This window comes from Haemorhous mexicanus, chromosome 3, assembly GCF_027477595.1.
Source record: "Haemorhous mexicanus isolate bHaeMex1 chromosome 3, bHaeMex1.pri, whole genome shotgun sequence".
NCBI classification, from domain to species: domain Eukaryota; kingdom Metazoa; phylum Chordata; class Aves; order Passeriformes; family Fringillidae; genus Haemorhous; species Haemorhous mexicanus.
Window position 1 is genome coordinate 118,218,278 of NC_082343.1, and position 19,351 is coordinate 118,237,628.

General features: G+C 54.9%; 2 protein-coding genes across 2 annotated transcripts in view; one reads left to right on the forward strand and one right to left on the reverse strand.

Moving 5' to 3' along the window:
- Positions 1-343: 343 nt before the first annotated feature.
- PPM1G (protein phosphatase, Mg2+/Mn2+ dependent 1G) lies at positions 344-15,357 on the reverse strand. The gene is made up of 10 exons (XM_059843258.1): positions 15,144-15,357; positions 11,068-11,137; positions 6,546-6,631; positions 6,094-6,226; positions 4,301-4,770; positions 3,741-3,878; positions 2,741-2,975; positions 1,591-1,720; positions 1,349-1,451; positions 344-1,025 (listed from the first exon to the last, which is right to left on the reverse strand). The coding sequence occupies exons 1-10, from the start codon at positions 15,261-15,263 to the stop codon at positions 831-833; spliced, it is 1,680 nt and encodes a 559-aa protein (XP_059699241.1). The 5' UTR covers positions 15,264-15,357; the 3' UTR covers positions 344-830.
- A 442-nt stretch (positions 15,358-15,799) lies between these two features.
- Positions 15,800-19,351, forward strand: part of NRBP1 (nuclear receptor binding protein 1) — a 34,930-nt gene continuing 31,378 nt past the window's right edge. Inside the window, exons 1-2 of the mRNA XM_059843259.1 lie at positions 15,800-15,942; positions 16,117-16,336. Coding sequence (XP_059699242.1) covers positions 16,133-16,336 — 204 coding nt within the window. The 5' untranslated portion in view covers positions 15,800-15,942; positions 16,117-16,132. The remainder of the gene's footprint in view (positions 15,943-16,116; positions 16,337-19,351) is intronic.

The following is a 19,351-nucleotide window of genomic DNA, read 5'->3' on the forward strand; positions in this document are numbered from 1 at the left end:
CTTACAGCCCACGGGCTTCGCTCCTGCCAGAGCAGCCACAGGTATTGGCACCCCTTGTCCGAGCTGTGCATCAGGGAGGAGCTGCCTCTTGACACACCTTGACAGAAGGTGCAGCTCTAGGGGTGCTACAGGCAGGTGAGTTCAGGGGCATGCCTGCTGCCCCCATCCCTTGAGCAGACACAGACTTTCTCCAGAGGCTCCTGTCTGCTCTGTGTGAGTCACCTCAGAAGAGCCATCCTGGGGAAACTGCAATGATCCAAGACCACAGGGACAAATGCTCTCCTCCCCGACCCACCTTCATCACCTCCCCCTCCAGGAAAGAACCAAGGACCAAGACCACACCTGTATTTTCTGGTCTTTTAGTTTGAAAAAAGTATTGATTGAAAGTGTACAACTGAACACGGCGTGGCTGCAGCACCACCGCCAGATTGTTTCACAAAAAAAACCAGAAAGGGCCTTAAATAATCGGGTGCAGATTAAAAAAACCTCAACAGTGAAAAAGTTCTTCCCTCCAAACAGAAATTCACAGGCACAGAAATGGCAACAACCACATGGAGACAATGGGGGGACATCCTCCTCCTGCTCCTCCTCGGCACGGACCGTGCGGTGCGGCGCTCCCGGGCGCGGCTCATCCCGGCTCCCTCTTTGGAATGGTTACGGATGAACAGTGGACATGCCCTTGCTAACCAGACCCGCCCACCCCCCACCAGGACACGGACAAACAAGGCCTCTGCTAAGGCTAAAAAAAGGACAAGACCTGGAGTCTTGAGTTCAGCATGGGTAAGAAACGAGAGTCTGGTGAGCACAGCCCAGTCCCCAGGTGGGCCCTGCTACTCCAGTTTGGCCTTCTTGGTGCTGTCCCCACCATTCTCCTCTGCTGGTGCCGCTGCCTCCCCCAGTTTCCGCTTCCCACTCTCAGCAGGTGGGTGTGTGTTACGGGGTTTGAAGCTGATAATGATGCAGGTCATGTTATCGCAGCCGGTGCCGTCCCCTGAAGTGTCTGGAGCCAAGCACTGATCCAGCAGCTGGGGAGGGACAGGGCAAGTCAGCAGAGAGAACAGATACACACTGGGACACCACCCTGAGGCACTGGGCCCACTCCAGCACCTGACAGTGGTCAGGGGCTGCCAGGCCAGAGCTGTGCAGGAGGAGTCAAAGCTGTTCCCACTGGACAAGAGACAGAGATGGCCTCAGCAGCCCCAGGTTTCTGAATGTGGGCAGAAACTCCTTTGGCTGGACAGCACCCCTGGGGTCAGACACTGCCTGGAGTGCCCAGGGAACCCATCTGAGGGAGCAGGGATGCAGGAATGTCACATTGCTGGAGAGACAGCAGAGCTCCCCCTCTTACCTCTTCTACAATGGAGGAGAGGGGCCGCAGGACTCCATTCTCATCCTTCTGGGTGATCTTTGACTGGATGAAATCCACCACTTCCTGGCTGCTCATCACGTTCCTGCAGAGAAGAGAGGTCAGGAAGGCAGGCAAAGGGAGCACACATGCCCCAGTGTCCAACAGGCCTTCCTCAGACTCAGCTCTGGAAGAAGGCTGGAGCAGTGATGCCCCAGAGGCAGAACAGCTCCCTCAGCACTCACCAGATTCCATCACAGGCAATGACCATGAAGTCGTGGTCATCGTTTATTGTCAGCACTTTGATGTCAGGCAAGGCAGAGATCATCTGCTCTTCTGGAGGGAGGTTCTTGTTCCGCTTGTAGAAGTGATCCCCTGTGGTGGGGAGGAAGATGTCTGGGCTAAGGCAGTGCTGTGCCCTGCCACAGGGCATTCCCAGTGGGACCAGTGAGTGCTCCCACAACCTGGGATCAGGCTGAGGGCCACGAAGCAGAGGAACCATTGCAGGTTCCAGGTGTAAGCTCTGACAAGCCCAGGGAAGAGGGGTCTTGGCCAGCTCAGCCTCTCTTTACTCCAAACCAAGTGCCCTGTCCCCACCTCCTGGGGCAACCAACACCAGGCCAACAGCACACAGCACCTGCCACCTCTGAGGAGGCTGGGGCTGCCCCATCCCTGGAAGTGTGTAAGGCCAAGCTGGATGGGGCCTGGAACAACCTGGTCTAATGAAAGTGTCCCTGCCCATGGCTGTGGCTGGAATTGGTTGAGCTTTAAGGTCCCTTTTCCCACCCAAACCACTCCAGGGTTTATGATTCAAAGTTCCCTTGAAAAAACTGGCCCTCAGCTCTGACTAGCAGCTTATCAGGAATCATTCTATGAAGGGACTTCCAGGGCCACCACAAAATAGCAAGTGGGAATGCCAGTGTCTCCCTAGATAAACTCCTTATTTCCATCCTAGAGGGGTGTTTTATATCTTTACACTAAGATAATGATTTCAGTGGTTTGGGTCCTTCTGCACACACTCAGATAAATAAATGGGCTCAGCCATGAAGCCAGGTCCCCCGGAAGCAACACACCAAGATTTCTCAATAACCCAGTGAGCAGGAAAAGTCCTGTTCCAGAGGCAGCAGTCCAGTTTTGGGACAGTTTACATGAGGTGGTTTCTGACAACCCAGCTGCTGTCACAACAGCCTGGGATGTGTCAGATGCTGCTTTCCACTGGTGTCCAACTGCTTCATAGCCGTTTTCCCCAATTAGACTGAAATCTCCCCTCAAACACTGAAGAGGTTTCACTCATCTCATTAAAAACTGTTCCACAGCCTCAGTGGCTGGCAGTGCTGTCAGCGAGGCTCTCCTGAGGCCAGGCCTGCCAGCATCCCCCCTCCCCTCCCTGCTTACCGATGGCCCTGGAGAGGTTGAGGCCACCGTTCACCCTTCCGTCCATGGTGACCTTGCCACCAGCATTCTTTATCCTGGCCAGCTCCACCTCATCCTCTGGCTTGTGGTCGTAGGACATGTCGACGGCCTTGCCGCCCTCGGACACGACGCAGCGCGAGTCGCCGGCGTTGGCCACGATCAGCTGCTTGCCCCGGATGAGCGCCACCACGGCCGTGGTCCCGCTGTCTGAGCCAGGCTGCAGGAGACAATTCTGGTGAGATTTCTTTCTCTAGCTCTCTGTCAGGTCGTTAAGGGAACCAGCACCAGCTGCACGGCCTCAGCAGCGTCCCAGATCCCAGGGTGCTGCATCGCAGCCCGTAAGCACACATGGAACAATGGAGAAGGCCTGAGGGAAGTGGGAAACACCAGGAGTGTGTTCACTGAGGGGCAGGGTTAGGCAACACCTCCATCCCAGTCCCATGCAGCATGGTGGCTCAGGATTCTGTGGCATTCCACAGGTCTGCACCCTCTGCTCTGATGTGCTAATTCCACCCCCAGCCCAGCTTGAGCACATCCTCGCTTCAAGTCAGGACATTTCCCCAAAGGGAGATATTGGCACCTTGGAAGCCACGTCCCCTTTTCCTGGCCCCTGGGTGCCTGGCCTGCCTGACTGCACCATCACGGGCTGAAGAGCCACAGCCCTGCCCAGTGAGGAGCTGTGCTGTGCCCTGGAGCAGTGGTGCCAGCAGAGTCCTCCTGCTCTTGTCCACGCTCTCCCTCCAGTGCTTTCCAAGCACCTCACACCCAGCACCAGGATCAGCCTCTTTGACCTTAACCTGCCTTCCAGATCCAGGCCCATCCCTCAGCTTTTGCACAAACCCAGGCTGTCAGCAGCTCCCTCAGCCCCAGGAGAGTGCACAGGGTATTCTGTCCCCACCTGAACAGGAACAAGCCCCAGGTGAGTCTCCCAAGTGCCCCTGGCTCCACACTAAGCTGCAGAACACAAAACCAGGGTGTGTACCTCCTCTTTCCCCTCCATGCCCGGTAACAACATTTCCTCCTCTTCATCCTCATCCTCCTCTGCTTCCTCAGTGTCATCTTCATCATCTTCATTCTCTGCCTCTTCACTGCTGTAACCGTCCTCATCCTCACTACATTCCTACAAGAAAGGAGAGATACCACAGGAGTCACACAGGACCCCTGGTGCTGTCCCCCCACGGGTCCCTCCATCCTGGGGACCTATGATCAGTTCCCCCAGAGGTGTGAGGTGACCTGCCACATGTCCCCCACACTTGATGGCTACAACCAGAGCAGCTGGTATCACTACAGCAGTGGATGAAGGGATGGTGCATGCAGCAGGACCAGGGGCTATCAGCTATGGCTGCTGCAGGATGAGGGTGTGTCCTTCGGGGTTAGCTCAAAAAGCCCAAACATTCCCATGGGATGGCCTCAAAGGATCAGCCTGAAACACCTGCTCCTAGGAACACACCTAGGATAAGCCAGAGGCTCATCTCAAGTACCACCATAAGCAATGCATTCTGCCCAGCCAGAAGGCCACTCTGTTCCAGTGCTGTTTCCTACCTCACTGTCTTCCTCCTCTTCCTCAACCTCATCTGACTCATCCTCACTGTCCTCAAAAAATTTGGATTTGGTTGTGCGCTGGGGCTTTCCCGTGGAGGAGCAGGAGGGCCCGGCCTCCCCAGTGGAAGAGGTGACGGCCTCGTCACCTTTGCCTAGTTCAGGCTTCTGCAGAGCAGGGCTGTTGCCTCCAGCGCTGGCTTTGTCTGAGGTGGAGGAAATACCCGTGACTTCTTCGTCTGGCTTCCCGTTCTTCCTCTCCTTGTGGTCGGGAAGCTCCCCTGGGTCAGCCTCTCCATTCATATTTGACTCCCCATCATGCTGCTTGCCTGTCCCCTCCACAGCGTTATCCCCAGCTGCAGCTACAGACTTGGCTTTGAGGTTCTTGGTGCAGTTTTGTCCATAACGTGTGAGAAGCTCCTCGATGGTCATTGTGGCTTCTTCATGCAGAAGAGCAGCTTCCTCATTATCCACTGCAAATGGAAGAGGGAGGGGACAAGGACAGAGAGGGTGAGAGAGCAGGACACCCAGCACGCTGGGTCCTGTGCTGAGCTGGTCCAGCTGAGGCTGCAGCTGGCAGAGCCCCAGCACTGACTCTGGGCACACAGCCAGGCCCGTGCCCTCCCACAGCTCCAGATGCTACAGGTGAGCAGGATGGGAACAGCTCTGACCACAGCACAGCCTGCCAGTGCCCCCAGTGCCCCAGAGCTGTGCTTCCTGGCCGACTGACAGCACCACAGAGTGTTTACATCAGGCACGGGGGCTGGCGGGAGCACAGTGCACACATCAGGTGTGTGGCCAGGGTGTAGAGCCTCATTTGCCCAAGCACAAGCTCCTTGGGAGCTGCAGGGAAGCAGAGCCACCACTGCCATGTGCAGGTTTGGTCATTAATGCTGCAGCTAGGAACAAGAGAACAGCTGAAACACCCCAGGGATCCCCCCCAGCTGTCATTTGGACAGGGACAGCAGGTCAGGGCACAGCTTTGGCCATCTCCCAAGTGGGACCAGACAGAAAGTGGGATGACTTTCCCCAGTGACCATGGGCCAAACACCACTGCTTTCCTACTGACACCCCCCTGCATATTAGTTTGCTTTGCTACTTAATCCCAGAAGGAAAACAAATACAGATAGCCCAAATGCTCCTGAAAATACAGAACAAAAAGAATGAAAACCCACCCACCCACTTCCTCCCTGTCAGCTGGAGAAAAAAAAAACAACAAATTGAGCGTTTCCAGACTGACATATTGTTCAAGGTGACAGGATCACCTTGCATCTGTCTCAAGGCTGGTCACAAGGTACTCAGTCAGAGCAGCACAGGATTCCACCCCAGGAAACACCTCCTGGGCTGGCAGCCACTTGCTGGTGGAACACTTGCTTCTTTGAGGGAAGAAGAATTGCTGAAAAGACCAGGATCTGCTTCAATCCTATCTGCACTTGGTGGCTGCCACCAGCCAGGGGGAGCTGAGCACTGCACACCACGTCATTTCCCTTCCACAACTGAGTCCAGCTCAGAATTCCTGACATACCCTGGAACCCTGCAACTCACGGAGGAAGCTCTATAGAAAATGGTGACAGGCTGTTTTGTTATCCATAGCATTAAGCTTGCAAATGGATAAAGGTTCCCCCCTAGCACCAGCCCAAAGCCATGGACAATGCTACAGGGCAGTAGCTCAAGTCAGCCAAAATTTAACTGAGAAACTGGGACAGAAAACCTTGTGCTGAAGGAGACTTGACCCTGCTGCTCTACATCCCTGTCCTGGAGCTGCAGCCTTGTCTGTGCAGTGGCATCTGACTTACCATCATCTTCATCAGCAACCTTCTCCTTCTCATCTTCATCGTCCTGTGGCCGCCCAGCCATTTGAGAGAGCTCCTTGATCACCTCCTCTGTGGTGAGCTTGGCATCAATGGCCAAGAATGCATCTTCCAGGGCCTGTGCGTGCACAAAGGCATGAGTGGGCAGCTGCCCCTTCCCTACAGGATGCCTGCCTGCCATGCTGTGCAATCCAGTTGCTTCCAGCCTGCAGACTGTAACTAACCACAGCACGGCTGCAGCTGGCAGAGACCCACAGGCTTCTCCTGCTCCAGCAGCCTGCTCCAGCAGGGACACCCAGGACTACACCCAGGCAGGTTCTGGACAGCTCCAAGAATGGAGACTCCATCACTCCCTGGACAACCCACACCCAGCTGGGTACTGACACAAGGCTCTCCTCTGTGCAGGCACTCAGTGCAGGGCAGAGCTGGCTCCTTACCTTTTGCAATTTGCCTTCCTTGTAGGCCTTCTGGTCTTTGATGATCTCAGGGAGGTACTTGGCACAGTACAGGGCAACTTCTTCTCCTGAAAAAGAGCAGAAACTATTTAAAGAGGCTGCTCCTTCCAGACAGAACCTGCTCTTGAGCAGCTGAATTCCTGAGGTAAATTCTGGGACACAAGCCAGAGCTGCTCCAGACACAGAGCAGTGACACAGCAGCTGAGTGTGGGGATCCTGCTGACACCTCTCCAGTGGGATGTGCAGATGGCCCTGGCACTCCTCAGAGCTCCAAATCACCAGGTTTGGACAGTGCTGTGGACTTCCTGAGAGGGAGCTTAGGGTGACTCTTTAGGTCCAGCCTACCTGGAAATCTTTAATTTCACATGTCAGTGAAAGCAGAAGGAAAGGGAAGCTTTTGCTCACTGCAGGTTCTATTGGAGCATTACCAATGTGCAGTGAGCACATAAAAAGTGTTCTGTCTCCTAGTGTGTGCTCCAGGCCAAGGGCAGTGAGATCCCAGAGACTGAGATGAACCTCTCAGGAGATAGGGCAGTCACTTGTGCAGCAAAGAGCACAGCAAGATCAACAGCAGCCAGAACACTGTGCTGAGAGCACAGGGGATAACAGTACTGAGAGACAGCTCAACCTAGAGCAGCTGAGAGATTTTTAAAAGGCAGAAACTCCCCCAGCTGGGTAAGTAATGGTGTCAGGTATGGAAAAGGGCATGGGGGGGGACATGACATTTGTTTAGCTCCTGAAGGTGCTATTAAGAGAGAAAGAAGAATAAACATTGAGGGATGATGAATTTCTGTAGTTTATCTTGAACAGGGCAAAAAAGAATAGTGAGTTGTCAGAAATCACACTAGTCACTGAGGTTTTCACATGAGCAAAGAACAGTGTGGGACACAGGAACGTGGACGTGGTTCACACCTCACTAAGAAGAAAAATTAGAGCCAGAAACTGAGAAACAAATGAAATGACTGCACAGAAAAAGAGGAGCAGAGCAAGCTGCAGGCAGGTGGAAGTTCCCACTGCAGGGCCTAGGAACATCCTGAGGCTGTGCTGGACCAACCATTCCCTGTCACAGTACAAAGAAGTAGCAGTGTGGGTGGCTGGGCACAGCAAGCCAGAGCCTACCTGCACCTGGGGCTTTCCTGTAGGTACAACCAGAGCCACATGGGCTCCTTTCCTGTGGGCTACAGGTGGGTGTTCCACATGATGGACCAGCCACACAACTCCCAGTTTTCCTGCTGCACATCCCAACTCCTCTGCCCTTCTCTGAGCCCAGCAGAGACTGTGTGGGCAGCTGGGCATCAGCAGGAGCTGTGCAGGCAGGAGCAAAGCTCCGTGAGGGAATGGGGAGCAAGGGAAGCAAGAGGGAAGCAGCAGCCAGCCATCAGTTCAGCAAAGGGAACACAGTGGGAAGCAGAGAAGTGGGGAGATCTGGGAGAAAGACAGACAAGGGACTTTTCCAGTGCACCTGTAGAGAAGGGATCAAGTGGCCATTGACAGAGAACAGAAACAGCCAAATGGCTGCTGCTACACAGCACTGCAAAGCATTCCATGGTACAGGGAACAGAGACTGGCTCTGACCTGGGACACTGGGCAGGGCTCTGACAAGGGCCTAGAGTGACAGCACAAGGCGGAACGGCTCCACACTGACCGAGGGCAGTGCTAGATGGGACATAAGGAAGGGAGTCTTGCCTGAGGGCTGTGAGGCCTGGGCCACTCTGTTTTCTCCAAAAACACCTCTTGGAGGGAGATGAAAAATTGTTAGCTGTCTCCATGAGATGGAAGCTGAAGGACAGTGATGTCCTCAGTGCAGAGCCCAAGTGGCAGCAGAGGCTCAAGGTCAGTGTTTGAATAACAGATCTCTTGGGCAAACAATACTCATCACTGCAGGGCCCAGCAAAGAGCAGGAACCAACAGCAGCCTCTGACAGGTACAGCACAGAACCGAGTGTGCTGTGGGTCAGCTAAAGTGACCTTGGGAGGCAGCACTGTGATCTGCAGCTGCTAACAGACACAGATCCCTCTGACTTGCTCTGTCCATTGCTGCTCCACCCTCCCAGCCCCATGGTGAATACCAAGAAAGGACTGCCGTGGGTCAACCCCAGGGGGCAACTAAGCACCACCCAGCCACTTGCCCACCTCTCCTGGAACTGGGGAATGGACTGGAAGAGTAAAAGGCAGGAAGCCCTTGAGTTGAGAGAAGTTTAAAACAATAAAAATAATTTTTTAAAAATAGTGAAAAAGCAAATAGCAGAGAGAGAGAAATAAACCTCAAGACAGATGAGCAATGCAAGATACATGTCAGTGAAGACACATTATTAAAATAAAGGCTAAAGCACAAGTAGACAGCAATAGGGACTGAGCAAACACTCCCTGCTCCCCATTCAAGGGGCAGAGTGCCCAAATATCATCCTACAGAACCTGGGGGCAGGGAGGCCAGAGCACATAAAAAAGGAGCTGGGGAAGGCTAAAAACTGGCCCAGCAGCATCTTTCAAACACTAGAAGCCTTGTCCACAAGAGGGAAACATAAGAGAAAAACTGATCCATTGAATGAAAAATGCTAATATGTAAAAAAAAACCCCAAACTCACCCTTTTCCAAATAAGGCAGTAATAAAAACTTTTCCCAACCTATCTGGAGCAGGGAGCTTACTGGAGTGTTTCAGTCTGAGACATGAGCAAGGTATATAAGAGAAGCTAAACTCAGTTTCTGTACTTCCAGCTAATACAGCTTAGCAAGGTTCCCACCCAAAACCTTACTCTTACATAGGGGAGACCTGAGAAATTGCTTCAAACTTAAGAACAAATGCATCAGTAAAATCACACAATAGTAGGGGATGGGCAAAAGCTGTTCTTCTAATTCAGATTCAGCTATATACATGTCCTTCCTGATATGGCTTGTCCAGGGGGAGCTGTAGAGATTCAATCAGCAGAAATCTAAATTATGAGTTAGAAACTCATGCCAGTGTTTTGCCATCCCATGCCTATCTCAGATCTTCCCTATTGTATTTAAGAACCCCAAACACAACACTTGTCCTATACTAACAGGAATGTCATGAGTGCCCAAAGCCTCTCTAAAACCCAACACATGGTTTAAGACCTTGGCAGCTGAGAAACCAACACACTGAGCTCAGAGAACAGATGGTTTGATACTCTTCATTCTTGACCCATTTTTGGTAGATGCTCCTTATCTTTATTTCTGTCTGACACACACACAGAGTTCCTGAGGTGAGTGGCTCCTGATCCCTACATCCCATTTGCTTGTAATTCCCTGTCTCTCAGCACCAACTCATCATCCCCACATTCTCAAAGACACCCTTCAGGATATCAGTGATTGCTCCACATGGGTCTCTGCACACTCCAAGATGAAGTTCAGGAAAATACATTCGTCAGAGTGAGAAGACCTTTTGGAAGAGCTGCTTGCTACATCCACAGCAGTGACAGTCACAAACTGGACACTGTTACAGAGCCCATGAACAGGAGGAAACAGGCAGTTCAGTTTAGCTGCTGCACAGATTTTCAAAGAGCCTTCAAATAAACCATCAAACGTTTTCCATACTAAGCTGCCACAAGAAAAGCAGGGAGGTAAGACAGGAGCAGTTTTCAGAATGCAGGATGGCCACTGGGAGAGCTCCCTGAAAAGCTGTGTTGGTCACCACCTACATACATTAACAGGAAAAGAGGTCAGTAAAGCATGATGGATCACTCAGGATGATCAAAATTAAAATAAGTTGCAAGACTTAACAGCAGGATTTTGAGCTCTTACATTATATTGATAGAGCAAATTCTGTAATAATATTAGCAATAATATTTAATAGCAATATTCAGTCATACAAGCAGGGAGAAGCTTTGGACTCCTCTTGACTGGAAAAGAAAAAGACACAGAGTCCAAAAGTAAAGGTGAAAACCACTACCAGAGTGATTATTCACTCATTCCTTGTGTTATGGATACTGCAGTGAAATGATCAGTGAAATTATTTAACCATATCTTTTTCAAATAATGATTCTATGCAAAATGCACAGTGTAAACAATCACCAAACATAGAAACCTTCTTAAAATGCAATCAGACAAATTTGTGAAGAGTTAGCTCATCCAGAAGACTCCACCATGTCTCCAGGATGGAATGGCTGCAATCTCCAGTTCAAGGAACCCTTACAGGGAACAGATCTGCCTGTTTTGATTTTCACTCTTTCCTTGGGCAACCACTAGAACACACTGCCTAGAGTCAGTCTCAGGTGATTTATCTTACTTTTTCTTCTGTGACTCTCCTGCCCAGCTTATCCACCATAAAAACAGCCATTCTCAAAAGGTATAAAAGATGGAATATAAATCTGATTTCAATTTCAGATCAAACCCTGACCTTCCTCCTAGGACCCCTAAGAGTTCAGAACCTCCCTGGATGGTATCTATGAAAGAAAATGCTTCCATCAAAGAGCAGAATTCCTAACAACAGATGGATGCCCCAGGGGGTCCCACTGAAGGACAGGGCAGAGCAGAGTGCACGCAGTTACCTCCGTGTCCATCGTAGACAGAGAACATGGCTGTTTCACTGTCCAGCTCAGGAATGCAGTTGTGGGCATCCTGAAAGAGAGAGCAAAGGTTTGAAATGACAGGGACTGCATTAGACCCACAGAAAATCATAGGAACACAAATTTGTTTGGGTTGGAAAAGCCCTCTGAGCTCTACCACTGCCCCAGCACTGCCAACCCAAAGTGCTGTCCCATGCCCCCAAGTGCCACATCTACACTGCTTTTAAACCCCTCTAGGGATGGGGACTCCACCCTGGTCCTGGCCAGCCTGTGCCAGGGCTGGACAAACCTTTCCATGAAGAAATTGCTCACAACAGTCAACCTGAACCTGCCCTGGCACAGCTTGAGACTGCTTCCTCTTCTCCTGTCCATTATTTCCAGGCAGACAAGTGTGACCCCACCCGGCTGCACCCTCCCGTCAAGGAGTTGCAGAGAGTGAGAAGGTCCCCTTGATCCTCCTTTTCTCCAGGCTGAACCTTCCCCAGCTCCCTCAGCCACGTGCTCCAGACCCTTCCCCAGCTCCATTCCCATCTCTGGGCAAAGCACAAGGCTCAACACCCCCACAAGCCATGGACAGAGCACAGCCCTTCTCTACATAAGGTCTCTGTGGAGCAGCCAGCTTTGAGGAAGGCACCCCCATGATTTTTACAGCCTGAACTCCTTCCCCTATGGGCAGGCAAACCCACCTTGGCTATTGCAACACAGAGCCAGGAACAGATGGCCAGGCTGAACCCTTCTCCTAGGCCCTTCCCCTGCCCAGCTAACCCCCAGACATTCCCTCAATCCAGCCCTCACCACCTGACACATCCCACACTCTCTGGTCAGGAAGAACATGTATCCTGTAATATGTTCAACAGTGTGATCTTTTCTGTAGTTCATCACCTTCAGTGTGCTACAACTGCCCCAAAACACTGGGCTACTCCAAGACAGCAGTCTCAAATATCTGGATGCATCCATGCTGCCAGCAATACTCCAAACTTTACACGCACAGAACTAGATCCCAGCCCAGCAACCACCGAGCTCTACTGGTTTTTTAGGTATGACTCCTTGGATAAGGTCTCTTCACTCTCCAGAGTTCCAGTTTTCTGTAAAAAGAGAACTTTTGTTCCTTGCTCAGGAAACAGGAACAGTGAGGTTCTGGGTTTATGCAGCACTCTTTGCAATGCAACTGCTAGCACTGGGATGAAAAGAGCTTCTGAACAGACAAGTGACCATCTGAGCTCAAAACTGAATGGTAATGCAGCAAATTTCCCCAACCCTCACTGGAGAGCAAATGAAAACAGAGATAAACCAAGCAGCAGCATTTTTGTGCTCACTTTTCTGAGCACTCACAGAAATCAGTGAGACAGAGAGTGAACCCCCAACACGATAACTGGGATAAGCCCCAGGTGACCAAGGGTGTAATTAAAGAGATGCAAATGCTGCTGCGGAGGAAACCCAGCACTGGCACCAAACCCAGGCCCTGCTGCCCTTGCTGAGCCCCTCGGGCCTGTCCTGATCTGTCCCCTCACCGAGCCCCACCCGAGGGCAGACGGGCGGGGCTGGCACACGCGGTGGGGGCTCCGGTCTCGCCGCCCTGGGGCTGGCTCTGCCCCCTCCCAGCACCGGGGCACAGCCAGGGCCTGGCACTGCCAACCCACCAGCACAGCAGCGAGGCCTCCACGTGCTGCCCGGGCAGCGTGCAGCCAGCCCCGCTCAGGGATCTGCAGGGACTGCCCTCTGTCATCTCCTGTGCTGAAGGAGCTCCCAAAGGCTCCCAAAGGCTGCTCCCGCCACCCTGGGATCCCTCACTCGCCCCAGCCACCGGAGTGGTGACTGCAACAGTGGTGAAAAACTGTCTGAAACATCAAACACCCAATCCAGCTGAAGTGAGTAAGCAAATTAATAAATTAGCCTGAGAGGTCATTTAACAGATCTCCATATTTTGAGCCAAACTCTCAGTCTTTGCAGCAAGGGCTTTTGTTCTGAGCCTGGGAGAGGAATGAAGCTGCAAACTGGGGCTGTTGGTGTCTCACTGGGGGGGTACAGTCAAAGCAGGAGCAAAGAGTTTGGAGAAGCCCCAGCCAAGCACATCCTGTGCCTCCCACTGTACCCCAGAGCACTCCTCTGGACCATAAAACTGACTTCAGACCTTTTCTTTGTTGCTTCTAGCACCTAATACAATTCTTTTATTTTTTTTTGGTATCCTTATTCTTGGGGTCCCTCATCTGCCCCAAACATTTCCTTACTCCCAAAGTAACCTCTCTGGACTAAGCTACAGTATTTCTTCAGAGCCCTGTACACCCACCTCACTTTCAGGCTCCTAAAACCCAAGTACAAGGTGACAAAAAGCTCCTTCACACCCAAAATACCTGTGAGTTACCAGGTGCACACTCTGACTGGCTTCACCAACACACACAGAACCACAGCATTAAGCACAAACATTTGTTCAGGACTTTCTCCAAGCCTTGTAGAAGAGCAAAAGTGCAACTGAACATGAAGAGAATGAAAAAACAAAGCAAGGTAAGACAGAGAGCAGAGCACAGAGAGCTGGAATGCAAGAAAACTGACGGCTCAGCTGTGTGTGAAATACACATCTCTCCCATCAGGCTCAGAAGCAATCCGAAGCAGGTTCAACTCCTGCCATCTGCTTGTTTCTTGGGATAACCCATCCACACTGATGGCCTCAGTGCTGCCTGTGCCAGCAGGCAGAAACCAGAGGTGTTGGGCAGTGCAGAACCCACATCTGCAGCTGGGGGCCTCACCCAGCCTCTGCTCAGGCACCAGCAACAGCCCCAGGTGAGCAAAGGCAGAGCCCTGTCCCAGCTGGGGGAGGACTGAGTGACCCCACCACACCATAAACCAGGGTCACTCTGCTCTCCCTCACCTCAGCCCCGCTCCCTGACACCCCCCAGCTCCCTGCAGGGGGGTGCTGGGCCCCTGACACCCCCCAGCTCCGGGCAGGGGGGTGCCAGAGCTGCTTACACACATGTTAATCCCTTTGAAGTCACACTCAGTGCTCCAGCAATGTCCCCATGCTACTGGCAAGGACCACTCAGACACTGCCAGCCACACACATCCTCTGAGTGAATCTCAGGAGCACAAGCACCAGTTCTGCATCTTCTACCCCGAGAACCAGCACCCAGGGCTGCACACACAGGGAGGAGGAAGCACCTCTGGTCACTGATTTGTACAACTGCTGTCACACTCCAAGAGGCGGTGAAGTGTCTGACAAAAAGGCTTGTGCACCTAGGTCTGCAAAAATTCAGTGTCTGACAGCCTGAATGGGACATCCTCTCCAAACCAGCCATAGGGCTACGAAGCCAACACTGAGAGATGCACCCGGGGTGGCTGCAGGGACAAGGATTAATCCTTATTGGATTCAGCTGTTAGCTGGCTGCCCAGAAGGGAAAACAAAGCAGCACATTACTGGTACTCACAGAGGGTCTGAAGCTCACAGACCTGCAGGGCCAGCAGCCCCACACTGCCCTCACACCAACCAAGAGCTCTTAGGGCAGTTCCTGCAGCCTCCTACACTGGGGGACACGGGCAAGCACCTGGAGCCTCAGGCACGTGTGGCTCTAGGGGCAGCTCATCTGCCCACAACGAGCCCAGCAAAGCCAGGACTGGCAACAGGACACTAAGAGCAGCCATGAGAATTCTTCCTACAGATTTTCCTACAAATAAATATAAACAGGGAGGAAGCACAGCAAGGCACCGACAATTTTATCTCAGGGGAGAAAACCAGGCATTTCCCCTGAGAATTTCCCCCTTGCTTTCAGTCAAACGCTCCTTCCCTTCCTTTTATACCTCATTTCTCGCAGGGATTTACCCAGCCGCACGTGTCCCCCACCACACGGGAGGACTCTCCACGCAGGAGCCGGAACACGCGGCTGCCGTGCGGGATTCGGGAAGGGCTGGGGCGGCACCGGGAGCGGCAAAGTGCCCCTGCCGGCCTCGTGAGGGAGGGACGGCGTGACCGAGAGCCCCCGGGCTCCTCGCCGCTCGGCGCCGTCGGGGCAGGACCCCGAGGAGCGCCGGGCGTGGAAGCCGCCGCCCCGCCAGCCTCACCCCCTCACCTCCATGGAGACGCGCCATCCCTGCATGGCGCTGAACCCGAAGTGCAGCGGGCGCGGCCCGAGCCCGGCGCCGTCCCCGGAGCTCTTCACCGTGTTGGGCTGCGACAAGTAGGCGCCCATTGCGGCCGCGGCGGCCTCGGTCGGCGGCGACCGGACCGGACCGGGGGGCGCGGGCGGACTGCGGAGGCGGCGGGACCTCGCACCGGCGGGCGGCGACCGGAAGTCGCGCGGCCGGAAGCTCGGCGGCCGGAAGCGCCGACCATAGAGGCGCGGCTAGAGCGGCACCGCGGCCCGCTCCGCCCCGGGACTACCTACACGGCCCGCAGGCGGCTTCGACCTGCCCTGAGGCTCCTCCGGGGGAACAGCAGACTCGGGACCGGCGATGCCGCCGCCAGCCGGTGCCGCGGGCGGCCACTCGCACAGATAAAGCCGCGCAGACTCACAACGAGCAGAATTATTGCTCAGCCCCTCTGTATGAGCCGCCTTTGCGTACACAACACCTTATATAGGCTGAGTCACGCCCACCGGCCAATCAGCGACCCTGAGGGCCCTCTCTCGCTATCTCATTGGCTGTTGCACGGGGCTGCCCCGCCCTATTCACGATCCTTCACGGCCCTTCGCGCAGGGCGCCCCCTGTCGTGACGCACCGCGGAGCCCCGCCCGCCGGCCACTGGCGGGTGCTGACGCGCCGCTCGCGGCGCTGATTGGCTGCGGTAGAGGCCCCACCCCGCTCGGCGCGTTACGCAGCGCGGCGGTTGCGGCGGAGCCGTGCTCGGGACCGGGAGGTGCTGCGGGCCCGGTAAGTGCGCGGCTCCCACCCCTCGCCCCCCGCCTCGCCCCGGGACCGGCCATGTCGGGCGCCGCTGGCAGGCCCGGGCCGCGGCCCCGGCTGACAGGCCTGGCGGGCGCGGCCCGGCCCGGCGCGGTGGGCCCGGTCCGGCCTGGCGCCTCACGGACCGCGCCTCTCCCGCAGGGTGTGCGACCGCAGCATGTCGGAGGGCGAGTCCAAGCAGGTGCCCAGCAGCGGCTCCGACCCCAAGCCGGAGCCCGCCTCGTCTGGCCCGGGGATGACCTCGGTGTCTGCGCCGGTGACTTCCGCGGCGCCCCCAGAGGAGGAGGAGGAGGAGAGCGAGGACGAGTCCGAGATCCTGGAGGAGTCGCCGTGCGGCCGCTGGCAGAAGCGGCGCGAGGAGGTCAGTGCCGGGAACCGGCTCCCGGAGCTGGGCTGCAGGGGAGCCCGGGCGGGGCCCTGCGGGCGCTTGTGCCGCCTCCCCCCCCACCTTCCCTCCCCAGTCCCCGGTCCTCCTGCCACCTGTTCCCGGGACAACCAGGCCCCGCAGGGGAGTCCGCCGCGCTCCCGGCTGCCGCTCCTCGGCCCGGAGCGTGCGAGCTGGAGCGCAGCCAGGGAGGGATGTGTGCCCTGCCGCAGGCCGCTGTCACGGCCAGCTGCTGCTGCTGAGGAGTGGGGAGTGGCTCCGGCTCTCCCGGTGAAAGATTCACAGGTCTTTCTCTCTGGGAGCGGTGAGGAGCAATGACTGGACAGCTCTAGGTGTTCTCTGGGCAGTGGGTGTACCTGCTGCCGAGGTGGCCAGGTACTCGAGCCGGTTACCCGGGCTCCTGAACTTTGAATTCTCGCTTTGCTTTGTCGTCTGCAGCCAGGATGCAGCACAGTCAGCTCACACAGCCTTGTTCCTCGGCCTGTGCTGCCCTGCCCACCCTCAGTGCGTGTGCTGGCAGCGTGCTGTGTCAAGGCACAAGGAGATTTCATCTTGGTGTTTGGGACCTCTCCTTTTTTCCGCTCCTTGCTGGGCTCTGTTTTTCTTCCTGGGGGCTGTCTGCACGAACTGGTTTCTGCTTGTGCTGGCACAGTGCCTCTCCCCTGGCTGGGCAGGCTGTGCAGCCCTGGCAGGTGCTGACAGCCACACAACGTGCTGCAGCACAAGTGCTGATGGGGCTTTTCTCTGCCGGCTCGGGGGCTGAGCGCAGGGGTTTGTCCGCTTTGTCCACCACTGCGAAAAGGGCAGTGCAAACCCCGGGGGTGGTGAGAGAGTCATTTGTTCTGATGTAAATCTGGAGGTCGGAGTAAGGTCAGGGATTCCCCGCAGTTGTGCACCTTTGCTTGCTGGAAGCTGTCATGGTTTGGTTTAATCTGAGCCAAAGGTGTGGTCAGAATGTGCCTGTTCTGGTGTGGCTCTGCAGATTGGTTACAAATGTAGCTTTAACACTAGGAAAAAAAAAGTTTTCTTTTTCTCTTTATTTAAAGAAGTGTGAATGTCTGGCTGTGTCCTTCACAGTATCTTCCATACCTGAAGTGCTTTATCTCTTGCTCTGCACTGGAGGCACATGCTGGAGAACAAAGCTGGTTTGTTTGTGTTGTCTTTTCAATGCGTTTTATTTAGTACTGATCATTTGGACACAAAGAGACACAGGGTTTTCTGTGCTCTCCTACACAACAAGTAACATTTGGGAGGCTCTAGTGTTTTCTTTGGATTTCAGTCCGCCCTCAGCAGACAAATGAAATGAATTGACATTTCGGCGTGGCTAGATGATTGTCTTGTGGCTTCAGGTTGCCGCTGTGGAGGTCAGAGCTCTGCTGTACCACCACAAGCTGAGGGATGGGTGTCGGGCCACAGAACGCATTATTGTTGGGTGGCCTGGGTGAGCTCGGGGCTGCTGCTGCTGCTGAAGCCTTCACTCAGCAAGGCTGCACAGACGTGTCTGACTGGGAGCAGCCTCAGCTGCAGCTGACCCTGCTGTGAAATCCTGCTGTGTCTCTGGATTTCACATGTGAATTTGTGTCTCAGTTAACCCCCAACTCGTGGAGAGGCTTTTGTTGCCTGAATTGCACGACAGCAGACTGTCTTTGCTGTCATAATCATTTGGGCTGATCTGCTCTCTGGAGTAAACTCTTGCACTGCAGATGTCCTAGCCTGGAGTTTATTTGGTTTAACAGCTTTGCTGAGTGTCCCAGAGCAGAGTGCCCTTTTTCCTCAGTCCACACTGGTTATTCCTGTCTATGCAGTGTGTTAACAGGCTCTTACTCACACCGCTCTCAGGAGATGGTGTCACTTGTGGAAAAAGCATTTGCCGACCTTTTCCCAGTCATGCAATCCTGATCTTTTATTATGGCAGTGCCTGCTGGATGTGGGATGAGGTGGCACCGTGGAAACAATGAGACATGATAATCTGGAGAGGAATGGGTGCACACACATGGTTGAGACAGCGTGTTCTGCCTGTGCTCTGGTACTTCCTACGTGTGACATCCTTTCCTGCTTGCTCCGAGTGCCGTGCTCCGGGTGTAGGCTTTGAAATGTAATGGCCTCGCTTTTTTTTTTTTTTTTTTTTTTTTTAAAGATTGTTTCACCATCCATGAGCGATGCACTCGCTGCAGCAGAGGTGGAGCTGTGCCGGCAGTGCAGGGAGGGGCGGGCTGGCTGTGCGCCGCGGATGTCGGTACCTGCTTACCGAAACGAGCAGCTCTCGGCGGGACGGTGCCCGCGCCGCCGGTCCGGCACGGTGGCGGGGGGCAGGACGGCCTGCGCTGGCCATGCCGGCCCCGCACGCCCGGGCTGCTGCTCCCGGTTCGGGGATAGCGGTCTCGGGCCCTCCCTAGCGGCCCATTCGGAACCGGGACCGGGACCAGAACCAGAACCAGGGCCGGTCCCGGGACACCGCGGGGCGGGGCTGGGGGCCAGGGCGGGGCCTGCGGGTCGGCCTCGCCAACCAATGGCAGATGGCGCGGAGCGTTACATCATCGTCGGCGGCTTCCATTGGCTGCGGCCCTCTCTGGCCACGCCCCGGGGCGGCCACACCCTCGGGGCCACGCCGGGCTCGGGGAGGGGACCGGGGCAGCGCCGGCCGAGCGGGCACCGAGCGGAGCTGAGCCGTGTCCGCCAACGAAAATACACTGGTTCACGAGAGGGAACGCTGCTGGGAACAGGGATGAGCGGGGACAAGAGCGCAGCCCTGCGGAAAGGGACCGCAGGGACCGGGTGCTGGGCGGCAGCAGCTCGGGTGGAGCGAGCATGTGCCCTGGCATCGAGAGGGCAAACCTCGTCAGGCGGGAGCAGCATGGGAGGACACAGAACCCCATCCTGGGGCTATCACACACAGCAGAGCCAGATGTTCATGAGAGGGGATACTCCCTCTGTAGGTCTTTTCCCTGGGATCCAGGGCCACGACACCAGGGAATGGCTCCAAGCTTCATC